Below are 18,283 nucleotides of genomic sequence, written 5' to 3'. Positions count from 1 at the left end.
AGTATAGTATGTAAAAAGAAAATGATTATATAGTACGTCGAAAAAAGTCATTAAAAAGTTATATTATAGCATGTCAAAAAAAGTCATAGTATAGTAAGTCGGAAAAAAGTCATAAAAGTCATAGTATAGTATATCGAAAAAAGTTATAGTATAGGATGATGAAAAAATTCACAAAAAGGTCATAGTATAGTGTGTCGAAAAAAGTCACAGTATAGTATGTCGACAAAGTCATAGTTTAGTATGTCGAAAAAAAGTCATAAAATAGTCGTAGTATAGCATGTCGAGAAAAGTAATAAAATATTTATAGTATAGTACGTCAAAAAAAGTCATTAAAAAAGTCATACTATAGTATGTCCAACAAGTGATAAAAAGTCATAGTATAGTATGTCAGAATGTCATAAAAAAAGTCATAGTGTAGCATGTTGAAAAAAATCAAAAGAAAGTCATAGTATTGCATATCAAAAAAAGTCATAAAAGTCATAGTATAGTATGTCGAAAAAAGTCATAATATATTATATGTCGAAAAAAGTAATAGTATAGTATGTTGAAAAACGTCATAAAAAAATCATAGTATTGCATGTTGAAAAAAGTTACAGTATAGTTGTCGAAAAATGTCATAAAAAAGTCACAGTATACTATGTCGAAAATAGTAAGAAAATAGTCATAGTATAGCATGACGAAAAAATTCACAATATACTATGTTGAAAAAATTCATAAAAACTCATACTATAGTATGTTGAAAAAAGACAAAAAAGTCATAGTACAGTATGTCGAAAAAAGTCACAGTATAGTATGTCAAAAAAAGTAATTAAAAAGTCATATCATAGTATGTCAAAAGAGAAAAAAAGTCATAATATAGTATGTCGAAAAAAGTTATAGTATAGTTGTCGAAAAATGTCAAAAAAAGTCACAGTATACTATGTCGAAAATAGTAAGAAAATAGTCATAGTATAGCATGACGAAAAAATTCACAATAAATTATGTCGAAAAAAGTCATAAAAAGTCATACTACAGTATGTTGAAAAAAGACAAAAAAGTCATACTACAGTATGTCGAAAAAAGTCACAGTATAGTATGTCAACAAAGTCACAGTATAGTATGTCGAAAGATTAAAAAAAGTCAAAGTATAGTATGTCGAAAAAAGTCATAAAAAAGTCATAGTATATTATGTCGACAAAAGTCATAGTATAGTATGTTGAAAAAAATCATACTATAGTACGTCAAAAAAGTCATTAAAAAGTTATATTATAGCATGTCAAAAAAAGTCATAGTATAGTAAGTCGGAAAAAAGTCATATAAAAGTCAGAGTATAGTATATCAAAAAAAGTTATAGTATAGGATGATGAAAAAATTCACAAAAAGGTCATAGTTTAGTATGTCGAAAAAAGTTACAAAAAGTCAGTGTAATATGTTAAAGAAAGTCATTAAAAAGTCATAGTATAGTATGTCGAAAAAAGTCATAATATATTATATGTCGAAAAAAGTAATAGTATAGTATGTTGAAAAACGTCATAAAAAATCATAGTATTGCATGTTGAAAAAAGTCATAGTATAGTTTGTCAAAAAAAGTCACAAAAGTGTCATAGTATACCATGTTGAAAAAAGTCACAAAAGTGGTCAAACTGGGTTTTATGTAATTTGTTTTGTAATTTGTTTCCATTTGTATATACTTTAATTTTTCGTTGCATTCAGTCCATAGATCAAATTGTCCTGGGTTATTGTAGTTCTTATAGATACTAACATATTACTACCATATTTTATTAACTCCCTATACCAACATTTATATTTTCAGCTGATAAATTCACAAATGGTGAAAATGTTTTCCTCATATGGTGAGATTAGTCCTTTAAATCATTTCCAAAAATAGACTACTTCAAAAGAGATTTCACCCTCAGCTCCCAGCTGCACGGGATCTGGTGCAACTGTGAACACTAACTTGGCTTATGAATAGTTTAATCACATATCCTTCATGAAAGTAGTACCAAAATATTACACATCATCTGAGGCAGCCAGGTGGACCGACATTAAATATACTCTCCTATAAATGGAAAGTTATGGATTCAATTCTGTAGCAGCCGTGTGTCTTGTGCAAAGTGTCCTTGAACCAGACACTAAACTCCTGCTGCTTACTCTCATTAAGCTGCTCTGGATGAAGCATCAGCTAAAAGCTTAAGATGTAAATGAAACAGGAGGAGGCTGCTGTGAGCACAAGGGCCTGTTCCTAGCAGAGAGCTGTAGAGGGTGGTGTGGCTCTGGAGGACAGAGCCTGCATGCTAACACAACACTGAATGCTGATCAGACTCTTTAACGACAGGCGTGCTCATCGCCTCGTGGCATGAAATAGGATTACTATATGTTGGTTAAAATCCTGCGAAGTGTCAGTCTCAACAGTTACTGCAAATTATATCCAGGACAGTCTGAACTTCACAGACTCTTGTTATGTTACTCAGGGATAAGGTGGATCCTATAGTAACAGAGAAGTGCGTTCGATCTATATTTTAACATGGGAGAAATTATCATTTTTTATAACGATACAATTCTAGTCAATTAAAATGATTGCAATATCCTCAACCTTATTTACTTTTGGAGGTGAAATCTTGGTTTTGTTACATTACTGTGTGATTATTTCAGAGATAAATCATTTTAAATAACCAGTTATAGTTTCTATATTAACAGTATTGTCCTTACCATCTACTGTATCTCCCTGTGAGCAGATAATAGAATCTGGTTTAATCACAGAGAATCAGTCTTATCAATGTTATCATTTGTTTTTGGTTACCTGATTGCAGGTCAGTGTCCCTGCAGCAGACCTTTCACCTCTGCATGCTCTGAGTGTAAGTGTCTCTGGACGAACAGTTGCAATTATCTGTGTAAAATAGCAACATAGACATTATTATTACTGGACAGAGACTTAATAGTTACAGCACAAATTAAGCTGCAATATAAACGTGACAGTTTGCTATAACTCACTGCAGCTGCAACCAGCTGACTACCAGACATGATATTACGATATGAATGTTGAATTTGGTTTCAAAATGAGATGTCTGCTCCTTTGAAAAAGGTAATTGAGTATAGTTATTTTTACAGAAGAAAAATATGTCTTTGGGTTTTAAAATGATAATTTTACCTCTGATCATTGATGAATTCACATGTACGTTACTCTATCGGTGTATTTGCATCAGTTTCACCATCTCAGTGCCTAATGCTACCCTCTTGTGGTTTTAGTGTGATCACAAATCAGATTTTGTCACTGCGATAGCGTCACAACTGTGCAAGATGCAGTCACAAAACTTTACAGATTGAGATCAAAATGAAGGCTGAGTTTGAAGATGGGTGTGGTCCAAGCAAGGGGGGCAAAGTGGCCATTGACTGTGACTGAGCGTCCTGATAATGAACTGCTAACTGAATAACTCCATTGCAAAATAAAACATAAAGCACCACTTAAAAAACACCGTTTTATTGCATCAATCCTTTGACTATTGTACAGAGTTCTGTATTTACAACCTCCTAATTATTATGCCTCTAATAAATAGTACAACTAAAAGTCTTTCTTTAGTCTACATGTTTAAATATTGCACATGCAAAGTATGTATAGTGTGTGCTTGTCTAATACATATGCTATATCATTAGCTATGTACAAAGTTAAATAAAAAAAAAACACGTGGGATCCAATCACCATGCTACTGAAGAGACACTGCGTTTTCCCCTCCAAAATAAAACTCTATACATGCAACCGTTCTGCAGGGACGGGGACAGATTACAGCAAAACTGTAACCACAGTAACTGTAACTCAAATATCCCCACCAAAAAACATACACAAATAAAAATGAAATTTGAAAGACAAAGTTCTTCTTAAAGAACAAATAAAGGAGACAACACTTTTCCAGTTAACCACCACATGGCAGCAGTGACTAACTGTGAATTTGGAGGGAAATTCCCACCTCTACTGCAAGACTGCTGGATAAAAAAAAACAAAAACATTATTTTAATCAGTGTGACTTTTTCAGATTATAAAAAGAAATAAAATCAAAACCAGTGTGACCTACAAGGTTTTGTAAACTGTTTTTGCACAAAGTGTTCTTTCTTCAGTCTCTGAAATTTAATATTAGTAATTCATCTGTGAATGAAACCTTTTACAGATTGAAAAGAACGTCTTCTGCCATAGGCAAGAAATACACTGTGTTCAAATACAAGTGCTGCTCTACCCACAGTGCTGGTAGATCACAGTCAACCTATACATACATACATACAAAAAAAATCATCATATTTCAACATTTAAGATCAACACTTGTCAGACATTGTGAATATAATGCTGTGAGAGTCGCGTCTGACATCCCATTCTCCTAGCGCTTAGAGACTGAGAAACACACAAACACTGCAGTGGGACAACCGCATGGACAATATGATCTCACTTCACCTCTAGATGGCACTCTTGCACAAACCTACAGCCCTCCTTGTCATTTCACTGGAACGGATGACAGGTACAGTGCAAAAACAATACTAGGAAAAAAAAAAAATCCTACATGATAGACATATTTCTGCCAAAAAACGCCAGATTGATCGTGTGTTTCCATGTAGGAACAGGGACAAGGCGTCTATATTGTGTTGTCTGGTTCACCTCTGCGGAGTTCTATGGCTTTGGCAAGAGGGTTGAGAGGGAGCAGAAAGGGCCTCCGTCGTCTGCGTCTGACGTGTTTGTAATGAAGCAGCCGCCTCTCTATCCGCTGATCTCCCTCCCTGCACCTCTGAACCCGAGTGAGCAGAGAGCACCGAACATTCATGCACATACATGGATACTGTACACCTTCAGCAGACACTTTGAGACACTTCAGACGTGGGTTACGGTATTTACAAAAGACGAGGACTTGATCGCATGCACTTGATACAATGGGTGTGTCTGACCCCTGGCTGGGTTTACATGTCGAGATGAGAGTCAGTGCAGGAGTTCAGAGCCGACCTCCGCGAGGTGTCTAGCAATCATTCAGTGCTGTGAGAGATTGCAACCCCACCTACGTTTTTACAGAATTTGCTGTGGATGAACATTCATTATCTGTGGTCTACTATCACACTACAGGAACAGTTTCAAAATTAAAATAGCAAAATTGGTGAGTGCTAAAGTACTGTAAGAACCTATGTGTTTTTTGGGGGTGGAAATATCTTTGAAAAATTTTAATTGCAGGATGGATTAAAATTCAGAAAATGTGCTGAACAGTGAGAGTCACACGTATTAAGATTAATTTTTACAATTAAAAAACAAGAAATGGAATGTTGATAAAAATAAAGAATAAATCAAATGGAGTTTTTCATAACTTTTTAATTTGATGTTATATTTAAAATTCAAAAGATGAATAGAACTTAATTAAAATGAAACGAAGGATACACAGCTCAGAAAAAAAACCTTAAAATGACTTGATTTTAGAACAACTAGTGCAGGAAACTTAAAGGGATTCAACTTTTCACAGCACTGAATTATAAATCATTAACTTGATTCGTTGCGATTTGAAGGACCAAGAAAAAAAAAATCCACCCTAAAACACTTCAACACTGTTAAAAGAAAATCCTGTGTTGGTGGTGATATACCTTCCATCCTTAAGTCAATTTCTCTTATTTTAATGGACGACTGGCCAACCCAGATGATGTGGCATCACATATATTTTCCAACTAATACGATGAATGTTCAAGTATCAATGTACCCCTCGGGATTAAAGAGTAAAAGATTCATTTAGCAGCGGTACCAACAGGCATGGTAGAAAGCCACAAAACCATACTGTATCGAGAGTAAGATGTTCAATTCAGGTTTTGTCAACTGGAAAACTTCTTCTCTATTTTGCCCTTACCATTGTCATTGGATGCGACGGTTTCACACTTGTTCTCTGGGGGTTGTCCAAAGTCATTTTGGAAAAATGTAGGAACTCACCAACTGAGGCAGAAGTAGACAAGGCAGACAGAGTAAGTTGAATGAAATCACCGTGCAAAATAACTCCTGGAGTGCACTGAACGCCACGGAGAGATGATATATCACAGTGTGAAGATTGAAAGGGTGGATTTTTTTTTCCTTTAATAGGACACCGAAACCTTTTCTTTGCACCCGAACAGCATTCACCCAACAGTGTTCAAACTTTCAGGACTTCTGTGTTCATTCATGAATATCACAAGCCCAAAACACAAGCCCAGAGTTACCATTTAATACCTTGTTCGCTTGACTGCTCGGTGTGTAGGGCTGATGAACTGATGCCGGCACCTCATACCAGCCCACAGACGCAGTAGTTGAAAATAGAAAGTTGGAGAGCTGAAGTATCGTAGCACCATAGGAGCTGCAGGAGCCGTGGCCTGACGCGTACAGATCCCCTCTGCTTGAGTGGCGGCGAGGTCTGTCATCGTGCTTCCAGGAACTATAATAAGAGGGCAATTGTTCCTTTTCTCTCATTCCTTTTCGAGGCCCAGACTGCAGCCATGGTATCTCATCAGACTCCTGGTGGGTGACAGATCTGCAGTCACATCTCGCCTGCTGGAAAAGCAAGCAGCTCTGAACTCCTGCACTTTTTTTTTTTTTAATTTATTTATATATATTTTTTTATTGCATCAGGGAAACAGACAGTATTATGTGTAATGTCAGCCCTTGTGTGTCCCTGTCAGAGTAAAGGGGGAGGAGTCCTGCACGACTCCCCATGCTGGCTTCACGGTTTCATCGGACGTCGGGTGGAGAGGCGCCACTCGTTTGAAAAAACTAAGAATAATTTTAAAAATGGATTCCGTCGATGATTATTTCGAGTGTTATTCCCAGTAGTTCTTTTCCTATCAACAGGGATATGACCTCACCCACTGGCATGCACATGCAGGCTGGCTGGTTCCCCGCTCACAGTGGGCGCAGCTACTCCATGCCGTTCCTCAGCATCTGATTGGCCGCGATGAGCATGACGCTGATGATGAATGCCATGGCAAAGGCGCAGATGAGGCTCTTCCTCACGCACGTCTGACGGTTCTTCTTTGAAGGATGAACTGAAAGAGGAACGAGAAGGAGACAAACAAAGTGACAGTTTAAAAGATGGTCACATTTATGTTTTCTGACATGTCTTTGAATCGATCATTTCCTGCGCCCAGAAGAAGAATATAATGAAGACGAACAGAGGGTGCACTGACACCAAGCACATTTGGTGTGGTTTATTTATTCTGTGTTTACTCCTTCAGTCCATTGGTCAACTGCTGTCCCCCAGGGGAGAATAATGCCGACCAAACTAATATAGCACAAAAAGCATGTCTCGCTCCTCTGTCAAGAAATCTGGTGTGTGGTTTGTTTGGAAAAGCAATCTGACTTAAACCAAGTGCAGAAAATGACTACAAAAGGCAAGAGTTTGGATTATTAGAGGATGGATGTTGACATCTAACTCTTGGAAAGCCGAGCATAACAAAATAAACTGTGGACACATCTGGACTGAAGCTCGTTTTGATTTATTCCTTCATAGATTCTTAATAAGTATTAATGGCAGAGAAAGTATAATTCAGCAATCAGTGAAGATCCTGCACGCTCATATACAGTAGCTAAAGTTACAGGACTAACTGGAATGAATGATTCCACTGCATCACTGCAGACAACAAGCTGTCAAACTTAAGCGCAGTAAACACGTTATTTGTACAATCAGGTGACTTTAGTTCATAAAATCCTCGTCCACTTCTAATTGAGCCATGCACCAGAAAAAAACACACTGCAAAGTGAAATGTTCCACTGTGGCAGGGGCCAAAGGAAATAAACTTGAGGTGTGATCTCACATGAGTGTTGCCGGGCAGAATTAACAGCTCTGCTCTGGATACCAGCTGAATGAGCAGCGGGGTAACTGGGAAGTGATCAGTAGAGAGGGACACTGAGGTGAGCGTCACAATTCACAGGACAAGACTGATTTTACAGAAAAAAAGAAAAAACATCAGACATAAAAAAAACCCAGCTAGTCTGGAAGCTTTACAGTATTCTGGAGAATGGGAATTATTAAACTATGAAATAATAACACATTATAATGGACAGCACATTTAGATATTGTAATCTGCTCAGTAAAACGCTCCATTAAAGAGATAATCATCCAATTGTACACAATGAGAGTGACTTCATTCTCTGCTCAGGTAGACATTACTCCTCTATATCTTTACATAGCAAATAGGTGTTTACTGCTTTATTAACTGGAGGTGTGATGTTTGAAAGAAATGGGCATTTAGGAGGCATGCTAGACTAGACTATTTAGCTGCATCATGGGAAATGTAGGATGGGAGCACGTTTAGAGCTTAACCCATATTAGGGACTAAGATATCACGGCCACTGCTGCTACGATTTTCTCCATTTAAAAAACAAATCTCTTGTGAGTCCCCTGACATTATGGGAGTACAATACTAAATCGTTGGAGTATCCCTTTAATTCTATGGTCATAAGATGTTGACAAAATCCTATTTGTAAGGTACACGCAGCTAAAACAAAAGCTGCAGTCTCAAACCAAATCCCCGAATCATACCTTCATGAAGGTTTTAATGTTCAGTTTTTGTTTAAACTGTTTGTGCTGATTCGTTGTTATGGTCATTTTGTAGAGTGTGTTTGTGGTGCTGTAGCATTCTGTTATACTTAGAGGTGCTTTTAATGTTTTGTCCAATCCATTTAAATGTAGGTTAGAGTAAAAAGGAGTATTACCTTCATGCTTGAGCAAAATCCACCTTAAAGACTATCAATTGTTTGTCTCCATAATACCCCCTTTAAAGAGGAAAGATATGGGTGAGCAAGTAAATGACAGCATGTTGAACTTAAGGATATTATGTAGAAATCCAAGCTGACACACACATTCACACAACAGGCTCTCTCTATGCGATAATTTTCTGGTTCAATCAACCTCCGGCACCAACCGATAACTCAGCAGCTCTTCCTCCCTGCAGCGGGTTGTCGAACTGCGAGCGGCTGAAATGATTTCACCGGGCGGCGGTAATTAGGGGAGCTGGGCCAATGACCCAAAGCTACACGGCTCACACACTCTCACTTGCTCTATTTTTAACTCTCAGTTCAAGAAGCACTGAAGTCATCAAAAATGCTTCTCGACTGCTGTTCCAAAAGAAATTGCAATGTGGAAAGTAGGACAGAAATTGCTACATCTTTCTTGGCTTCGGCGTTGAGGCGGTGCCGTTAGTTGGCAATCTCCAGTTAAAAAAATACTATCCCAGACTCTCACATCATATAAAACATGACGTGACGTGATTTTTAGCCAAATGGATTATCTAACAATGAGCTTCCAGCCAATAAGCAAAGTTATGTAACAACACTGGATGAAGCTTATATCTTGGTTGGAATTTGTAAACAAACCATAGTGCACAATATGTTTTCTTTCAGGCTTACATGCACATTACTCACATTCACACCTTGAAGCTGTCTAGTACAACCACAGTCTCAACAATCGGCACCATAGATTGGTCAGTTTCATCCTGCAGGTCTGGGAATTGAACCAGGGATCTCACAAGCTGCTTCACTAATTTTGAGGCCACCGCCGCTGTGACACAACACAAACATCTACTGAGCTATTGAATCCTATATCATATTATTTTTTAAAATAAGCCAAACCATCTGGGATGAGATTATGCAACTGATTTATAATTCAAACTAGTTTCAAGAATGTACTCGACTTTTGTGTCATTTCCTTGAAACTAGAGCAGCCAGTTTAAATTTCAAGTATACATGTATAGTTGTATAAGTCAGCGTGAGTTGAACTGGGTGTCAATGGAAAGAGCATGTGTTCAGCGGCTAGCTGGACCGTGAGGATGGGAGGAGAGTTGTGGTTTAGACATTAGTTCTCAGTCCTGTCGCCTGAACCTGCTGTCAGCCTCATAAAACACCTCCTCAGCTGCCCAGAGTAACTACACCACTGCCAAATAATATTCACAAAGGGCTTTCTTCAGTGGACAACTGTGGTCATGAAGGCAATGAGGTGTACGCCGGTCTCCAGGCTGCTGACTTATGGCTGTCTACATTCGCTTGTGCTTCAAAATCAGCCGACCTATGGGTGAAATAATTCTAATGTTACTTGATTAGTAAACTGTAGCTGTACAATCGTACAGGTTACAGGTTACAGGTCAACTAACTGTTTAAAGGTAAGGTCAGTAATGTTGAGAAACTAGCAAGAGTGCACTAGATTTAAAAAATGATCAAATCAAAAAATCCAGCCCAGTGTTGCCTACTCATTTCCAATGAAAGGAGCTAACGGCACTAGCTCCAAAAGTTGCTAAATCTAGTAAGAAAGTGACCACGTTGCCAACACTGACGGTCCGTCTCCTCAGCCCTCCCTCCATAGCCACTCCCCCAAAATTATCATAATGAACGTAAACAACAAACATGGCTATTGTTAGTACTCACAGCTGTCAAGCTAGCAGCTTGTGGAAGACTCTGGTGGTGCGCAATGAAAGCATGGGAAGAGGGCACACACAGGCAGGCAGGTCGTCCAATCATTTCATTTAGGCAGAATGAAATGATTGGGTTTATTACAGTTCTGCGACAGACACAGTTACCGGGTCAAAGACCAACTTTGGGCGCTGCACGCTGCGGCGAGCATAGCTAAAACATGAGCTCAAACTGAGCTGTGTCTTCTGCCAGGAAGCTCTAGTGTCGTCCTGGTGGAAACAGTAGGGATTATACACACTGTTCAGTTCTAGAAAAAAGCTAAGATAACGAAAAGAAAAATTATAAAAGTGTGAAAATGTGCCATAAATCGAGAGAAATACGGAAGAATTGTGACCCCGTGAGGAAACCGGGAGAGGGCAATTAAAAAAAGGGGGCTCTTCCGGGAAAATTGGGAAGTTTGGCAAGTATGGTCCAAGTGGATGTCCAGTGATGTGCCAGATGTAATACAATTCCCTCCAGGCGTTCCTGAGATATCACTTTCACGAGAATGGGACGGACGTAAGACCACAGTGACCCTTGACCTCTGACCAACAAATTCTAATCAGTTCATCCTTAGTGGACGTTTGTGCCAAATTTGAAGTAATTCCCTGCAAGCATTCCTGAGAGATCGCGCTCACAAGACTGGTCTGGACTGACAACCCTGAAACATGAGAGAATGACATCATTCTGCATAATAATTAGCCATGTGCTTCTGTTTGTTACACGCAGAGTGACCTATTGGGGTTTCAGAACAATGGGCCGCCAGGGCAGTCCCCAATGTTAAATACATCACCTCTTGTGCGCTAGAAGCTGTGCTCAGGACAGTAATAGCAAAAGTTATATTCATGCACATGCAGCACATCACAAACATGCACAATATGAACATATTGCTAAGACGGGGCCCTTAAATCAATGCACCTGTATGGCAGCTGTGACATTCACGGATCAAAGCTGATTTCCACACTTGCGTCTGGCTGCCACGGACAGCTGCTACTCCAGCGAGTTTCTCTGCGCTTTACGCTATCGGTTCAATTTGTTCAGCAATGAATCAGTGCCTGGTGAACTTCTATGCATCAGTGGTTAGATGCTGTATTCTGTTGTTTTTCAGCCACACACCATATTGATTCCAGAGTGAGGTGAAGCCAGAGGGAAATCAAGTGGCTCGTATTGTATGCTACCTCATATACCAGTAAGCTGAAACAATAAGCACCGGAGTGGCATGATGGATTGTGCTCAGTATGAATCGCACTGTGACACAACGTATTGCTTTCTCCATGACTGAGCACATTTTTGGTGCTCAAGGACCTTGAGGCTAACATATTGTGTGGTTGTTCTGTACGATCCTGCAGTGGTCAGTCTTCATCATAAACCCGGAAACAGGAACATCATGTTGTCATCACGCCACACCAGTTTTAAGACCCCGATAAAGTGCCGGTGCAATCTGTGTACATCCTCGTTGAAACCAGTGTTGGCCAAGTGAATTCCCCGAAGGACAGGTCAGATTCACAGGCAGGTGGTGTTTGGTAGAGAGGGACATTAAGAGGCTGTTTGGCTGTGGAGCATCATTTTAGCCAGCAGAAGAAATATACACGACCTTGACCAGAAAGAAAAATCTCAGTGCAACGGAATTTCACACATACAGTATTATTAATCTGGCAAAACACTTCTGACGAGGACAATCTCACTGCATAACAAAGTAGGTTGGGACCCTGCTCAACCATGCTGCCTTCAGGAAATGTAGGAGCTGATTATGACTCAGCCTTTCCTACACCCCAAATTCATCTGATTAGCGTCGGGACAAAAATGACTGCTTTCAGAGCACACATGTCATCAGTCAAGGTACACACACGATCAATAATGTCACATAAGACAGCTCAACATTCATTTCAGTATGGCATTTCTACTTGCACATTTGTCACACAGCATTTGTGTGACAAAGCTCTGAAAATGAGAAAAAGACTGGCAGACAACAGAAAGCTGAGAGTGAACATCGGGACGTGTTAAAAGCGGGAAGCGAGAGTTAAATAGATTAAAGTCACAATGTTTATTTGAGCGCATCTGTGTTGCTTTACAGCAACAAGCATCTGCTCATCTGCAGCCAAACAGATGCTTGTAAACACAGTGACCTTCACATATGTTATTATTACAGGACTGCACACTGAGCACTGTGACACTCGACTGAGTTTCATTTCCTATTCAACTATAAATGTTTTAAGGCTCACTGAATCTGAATACAAACCAGGCGTATGAAAACAAAAATACTTGCTCAAAATGCGAGGGAGTGAAAAAAAAGTCCTAGAATACCCGCGGCTGCTCTGACATCCATAAATCTTGGATGGCTAGTTTTGCAGAGCGAGGTCGTGCATAATTCAACAGCGTCACTTCTGAACTGGTGACCGGCTGACGGCGGTCCCAAACCAACGTCCCAAATCAATAAATCAGCAGATATGTTGTGATTCTGTTGGCTGTAGATCTTGATGAGAAAGCTCAAATTCTTCCTGACGGCATGGACTACTTTTCTCTCCTACTACATACACACACACACACACACACACACACACACACACACACACACACACACCACAGACTGTACTATATGTCTATGATACACACACTTGCCTAAGTGTCTGTGTGTGAAGTTAGCTCAGGGACTTTGACTCACCTCCCTCAAACTCTGTCTGACAGTTCCCAGCGTTTTCCTTTAGGCTCTCTTCCTCGTTGATGATGATGTTCTCTATGTCCTTCATGGTCAGGTGGTCGCGGAAGGCGTAGAACAGGATGTGTTTCAGCTCCTCCAGGGTGATTCTCTGCATGTCAAACTGCAGGAGGGGAGAGATGAGAGGAGGAGATTTTGGTAACACTTCAATTTACAGGTCCGCAAATTTCATGGTCATTTATTTAATACATTTCCAGGAAAAGAATACAAAGTTAATTGATATGCTTTATTTCCATGTGTGCTGGTAAATAGATAATAATAAGCAAATAACTTCTTTGAAATTTCTTTAAAAAACTCCCAGAATCATTACATTAGCTACCAGGTTACATTTGTGTCGACAATAAGTTACAATGGTGAGATTTATGTTCTGATCAGAAGTGTCTTCTATTAGTTTTGCTTTTCCACCTCCGATGAAGAGCAGCGCACAGCCGCTTCTCAAGCCTAAGGACCCTATTTTAACCATTATATGCTATTTTAGCATATAATTATTAAATCATGTTTATAATAGTCATTTTTTGATAACTTTTTTAGGTAAATATTGGGGTAATTTGGCAGTAATTCCAAAGAAATTTCAAATAGGTTACTTGCTAATTATCATCTATTTACCAGCAGACATGGAAATAAAGCATTTCAATTAACTTTGTATTCTTTTCCTGGAAATGTATTAAATAAATTACCAGCTATTTATTACTGGTTATTGGGAAAAAGCGGAATATAATTATTAAATAACGTTTATAATATATATAAAATAATAATAAAAAAAAGTCCAGAGTCAAGTCCCAAGTGAAGACAGCCAAACAAAGATAAATTTGATTAAATTTTGAGGTAAATATTTGGGGTAATTTGGCAGTAATTCCAAAGAAATTTCAAATAGGTTACTTGCTAATTATCAACTAATTACCATGAAATTTGCGGACCTGTAAAATGAGATGTTACCGAGATTTTCAAAAAAAGAACGACCGTTTTCCTTTTATTTAAATAAACCGTGTGTGCCCCTGCAGTATGCCTGGCAGGATTAGCCGAACAAGTACTAACTCATGTGCACTCATGTGACACAACTCTTTTAGGACTAGTGTGCAAGATTCAATAAAACAAGACAAATAAAACCTCCATCACACTTCCACCCTAAGCTATGCAGCACAACAATCTCTCACCGAGTTTTTGCTGCCAACAATCTACAATAAATAATGTGCATTGTAAGTACAAGTTCAAATGCATAAATCATCATGCATGTAGTAATTCTTTACCATGCACATCCCGGTACCTCTTACAGACGTCGCTGTAATGCTTTCACTTTAATCAGAGTGTCGCACAAAGTTGATGCGTTGATTAAATTGAATGTGCCGGAGTTGCAGCCTGAAAGTGATCCATTTATTGTTCAGTTTGAACATTTTCACAATTCAGTCCAAAAGACGGCACGCGCTCGTACAAAGACAAACACACCGCAACTCGTAAACAGAGGTTTGAAGGTCTTACTGAGAGTACCCGCAAAGTTTTCAGGAGTTAAGAGAAACTTCTAGCGTCTCATGAGGAAAACCTCTCTGGCCTTAAAACAAATGATTTAATTTCCTCTGTATAAGCTACTTAGAAGCAGCAATACAGTTAAGCCCAACAGACATAAAAGGGTTCAGTGGCAGGAAGAGAGTGAATGTGATAGAAACCTGACTGAGAATTAATTAAAATATCATCACAAAGTCCAGAAGCAGTATGAAAGGACTGAATTCCTCTGAATCACTCTGAATGTTGGCATCAACACCCTGTCATATTTACTGACTCAATAAACACTACTCATTTTATCAGGCTATTGATGAAATGCTCTTTGCTGTAAACACCAGATGACTGGTTGATTATAAACAGTCTTATTATTTGCCTTCCACGATGGTTTATAGTAATACAACAGAATTAGCAAATGTATCCCTCTCCCTACTCTAAAGCCGTACGTGTGACAGAAACCTTTTTTGACTGGTTTTAGTATGAAGGGAATATAAAACAAGAAGGCATCATCCGAACTGATGTCACACAGTGGGAGGACGCCGACGTCTCCGACTCCTGATTGGCCGGATAAGCTTTGGAGAGACATGGACTCCATGTGTCCCTCACCTCACTACCCTTAACAAAGCAGCAGAGTGGCTGCGAGTGCGAGGTGGTTTCACTGGCATTCAACCCACCAGGTGGTTCAGTCTTTTCTGTGCTTCCACAGTCTTAAAATCCCTGCCTTCTGCCCAGTGCATGCTGGGATGGGAACTGCCCCGTGACCCTGAACAAAATAAACTGTACAGACGATAGGTGGACATGTGTAAAGCTGTGTAAGGCAGAGGAGTAAGCGGAGTGAAGAGCTCTAAACATACTGAACAGTATAGGGTCACTGGGTCTCATGCAGGAACAGTTTGTTTTTTTGTCTTAACTTTCTCTTACTTCTTTTGCTCGTACGAGTGTGCCTCATCAGATTCAGCACTCCTAACTTCAGATAACTGTAATGCGTTTTCAAGAATTGTAAATTAGCATAATTAACAACCCAATGATACCATATAAGGCTATACACGTCCTGCTCCATTCCTCTGTCTCTGCAAATATATCAGCATGCTGTCTAAAGACACGCTCTCTTCTAAGGACCTGACTCGCCAAGGCATCCAAAGTCCACCATGACGAGCCTGGTTAAACTCCCCGTTGCCTTTATAATATACAGAGACAAATTACCCTTCAATTAGTGCATAATTAAAGTCAGTTTGAGATGTTCATATTGATACTGTAGTGTTATACGATAGCATCAATGGCTAATTTATATTAATGATGCTATCGTTAGGCCTATATGAATACATTTAGAAATATATTATAATTGCAAAGTCAAACACGATAATATAACATATAACAATTATGAAGTGTTCGAAGATTTTCAAACTCAAAATTGCTTCAAAGTAATGAAATATAAAAAATCTATTAGTGAAAAACTTAAGTTTGGATAACAGCAGACTAATTACACATGACTCCTACGACAGGTCTGGACCACTCGTACATTGTGTTCGCAGAGAAAACTCAAAACTTAAGAACAAATCTGAGTGCCTCTTGCATGAGGCCCACTGTTTATTAACAAAAAAGTAAAAAAAAACAAAAAACTCTACAACGTCTAGCTTTTCTAATTAGAGTTTAAATGAGGCTCATTATGTACTAGTTAATACTGTTTTTAATGTTTATAATCCTTAACAGTTTCCGTAGAGCTTAGTGAGGAGTTCTGGAAACCAAATTACTTTTAGCGACAACAAACAAACGTTGGTGAAAAAAAACTGTTACCTTGTATTTTTCAGTCTAGACTGAACCGCAGGATAAAGTCTCACAATTGTTGGAACAGAGTCAGTGAATCTAATCTGTGACATCAAGTCAAATCCTTCAATGCTGCTTTAAAAAAAAAAAAAAAAAAAAAAAAGATGAAAATGACAGGCTAAGACGAATGAACTTGCAAAGGACAAACCTGCAGCACCCGGGTTGATCTAACAGTAGATATGGACTTATTTCATGCTTCTTAACAGTTTGTGTTACTTTTGAAATAAGTTTTGTCTGGGGGTGTAAAATAGGGATGCACCGATACTGACTCAAATAGGTGGATCAGGTATCGGTGACAATGGGGCCGATCTATTCAATTCAATTCTATATGTATATACTATATACACTCACCGGCCACTTTATTAGGCACACCTGTTCAATTGCTTGTTAACACAAATAGCTAATCAGCCAATCACATGGCAGCAACTCAATGCATTTAGGCATCTAGACGTGGTGAAGACGACTTGCTGAAGTTCAAACCGAGCATCAGAATGGGGAAGAAAGGGGATTGAAGTGACTTTGAACGTGGCATGGTTGTTGGTGCCAGACGGGCTGGTCTGAGTATTTCAAAAACTGCTGATCTACTGGGATTTTCACGCACAACCATCTCTAGGGTTTACAGAGAATGGTCCGAAAAAGAGAAAATATCCAGTGAGCGGCAGTTGTGTGGACGGAAATGCCTTGTTGATGTCAGAGGTCAGAGGAGAATGGGCAGAGTGGTTGGAGATGATAGAAAGGCAACAGTAACTCAAATAACCACTCGTTACAACCAAGGTATGCAGTATACCATCTCTGAACGCACAACACGTCCAACCTTGAAGCAGATGGGCTACAGCAGCAGAAGACCACCCGGTACTAGCAAGGTGTACCTAATAAAGTGGCCGGTGAGTGTATATTATATACTGGAATTTTAATTCCTATCTATGTTTTTATTTGTTACATTTTGTTTTACAAAGTTAAGAAAGCAATGTTTAAGTCAAGCATGATGTGGCCTTACACATAAAGAATGGTCACAGTCACTTCCACACAGTAAAACACACAGCTTATTAATTAAAAACTAGTATCGGATCAGTACTCGGTATCGGATGATACCCGAAGCCGAGGTATGGCTATCGCTATCGGGACTGAAAAAGTCGGATCGGTGCATCCCTCGTGTAAAAGCAGAAAGACTTCATCTCCAGAGTGCGTGATTGAGGGAGAGACTGAAATGAATGTTCTGGCTTCGAGAGACACACTTGTGATTATATTGATGGAATGGCCTTGAGATTTTTACTGGTAGAATAGAAGTCAATGCTATCAATTCCTCGATGTTAAAAAAAATACACTTTCCAAATCCCAGTGTGCGTCTGTAGCACTTGGCAATATTGCAATGAATGATGCACATCCACGGAGAGAGAAGGATAACATTCACTGGACGTCCTGGCGAGCCTACTGGGTAGATAATTACATAAATCACTGGACATAAATCATACTTACCATCAATACCATTTGTTATCTATCGCTCCAACTCAGAGTAAGCTAATGAACACACACACAAACCAATCGCGCCTCAAATGTTAATCAGCCGCTATAAAGATTCATTATCAAAGCTAATTAAAAGTTGGGGGTCAATGTTTCATCTTTGGTTTGCCGGATCATTAATCAGAGGAGAGAGTAAATATTGGCAAGACAAAAGGTAAAAGAAAAGGTATATAATAATAGAGTCATAAATCACATAATGCTTTAGTGGAATGAAAATCAAGAGCAGAAGAAACGATTATTCCACAACATGTTGGCTGGAGAGTAAACTGCATACTGAGTGTTGTAACGTGCATGAGATAGGGAGGGGACATTCATAGAACATATGATTCATA

At 39.0% G+C, this 18,283-nt stretch overlaps 1 protein-coding gene across 3 annotated transcripts in view; it reads right to left on the bottom strand.

The window, feature by feature from the left end:
- Positions 1–3,441: 3,441 nt before the first annotated feature.
- Positions 3,442–18,283, bottom strand: part of caln1 (calneuron 1) — a 67,263-nt gene continuing 52,421 nt past the window's right edge. For 2 of the 3 annotated variants that reach the window (XM_037776341.1, XM_037776340.1), the window contains exons 5-6: positions 13,059–13,215; positions 3,442–6,999 (exon numbers count right to left, since the gene is read on the bottom strand). In XM_037776341.1, the coding sequence (XP_037632269.1) occupies positions 6,872–6,999; positions 13,059–13,215 (285 nt within the window). In that variant the 3' untranslated portion in view covers positions 3,442–6,871. The remainder of the gene's footprint in view (positions 7,000–13,058; positions 13,216–18,283) is intronic. The other variant, XR_005207703.1, reaches the window with a different exon arrangement.

This window comes from Sebastes umbrosus, chromosome 7, assembly GCF_015220745.1.
Source record: "Sebastes umbrosus isolate fSebUmb1 chromosome 7, fSebUmb1.pri, whole genome shotgun sequence".
Classification (NCBI taxonomy): Eukaryota; Metazoa; Chordata; class Actinopteri; order Perciformes; family Sebastidae; genus Sebastes; species Sebastes umbrosus.
Note: the sequence above shows the minus strand (reverse complement) of the source record. Positions and strands in the feature narration are given on the sequence as shown.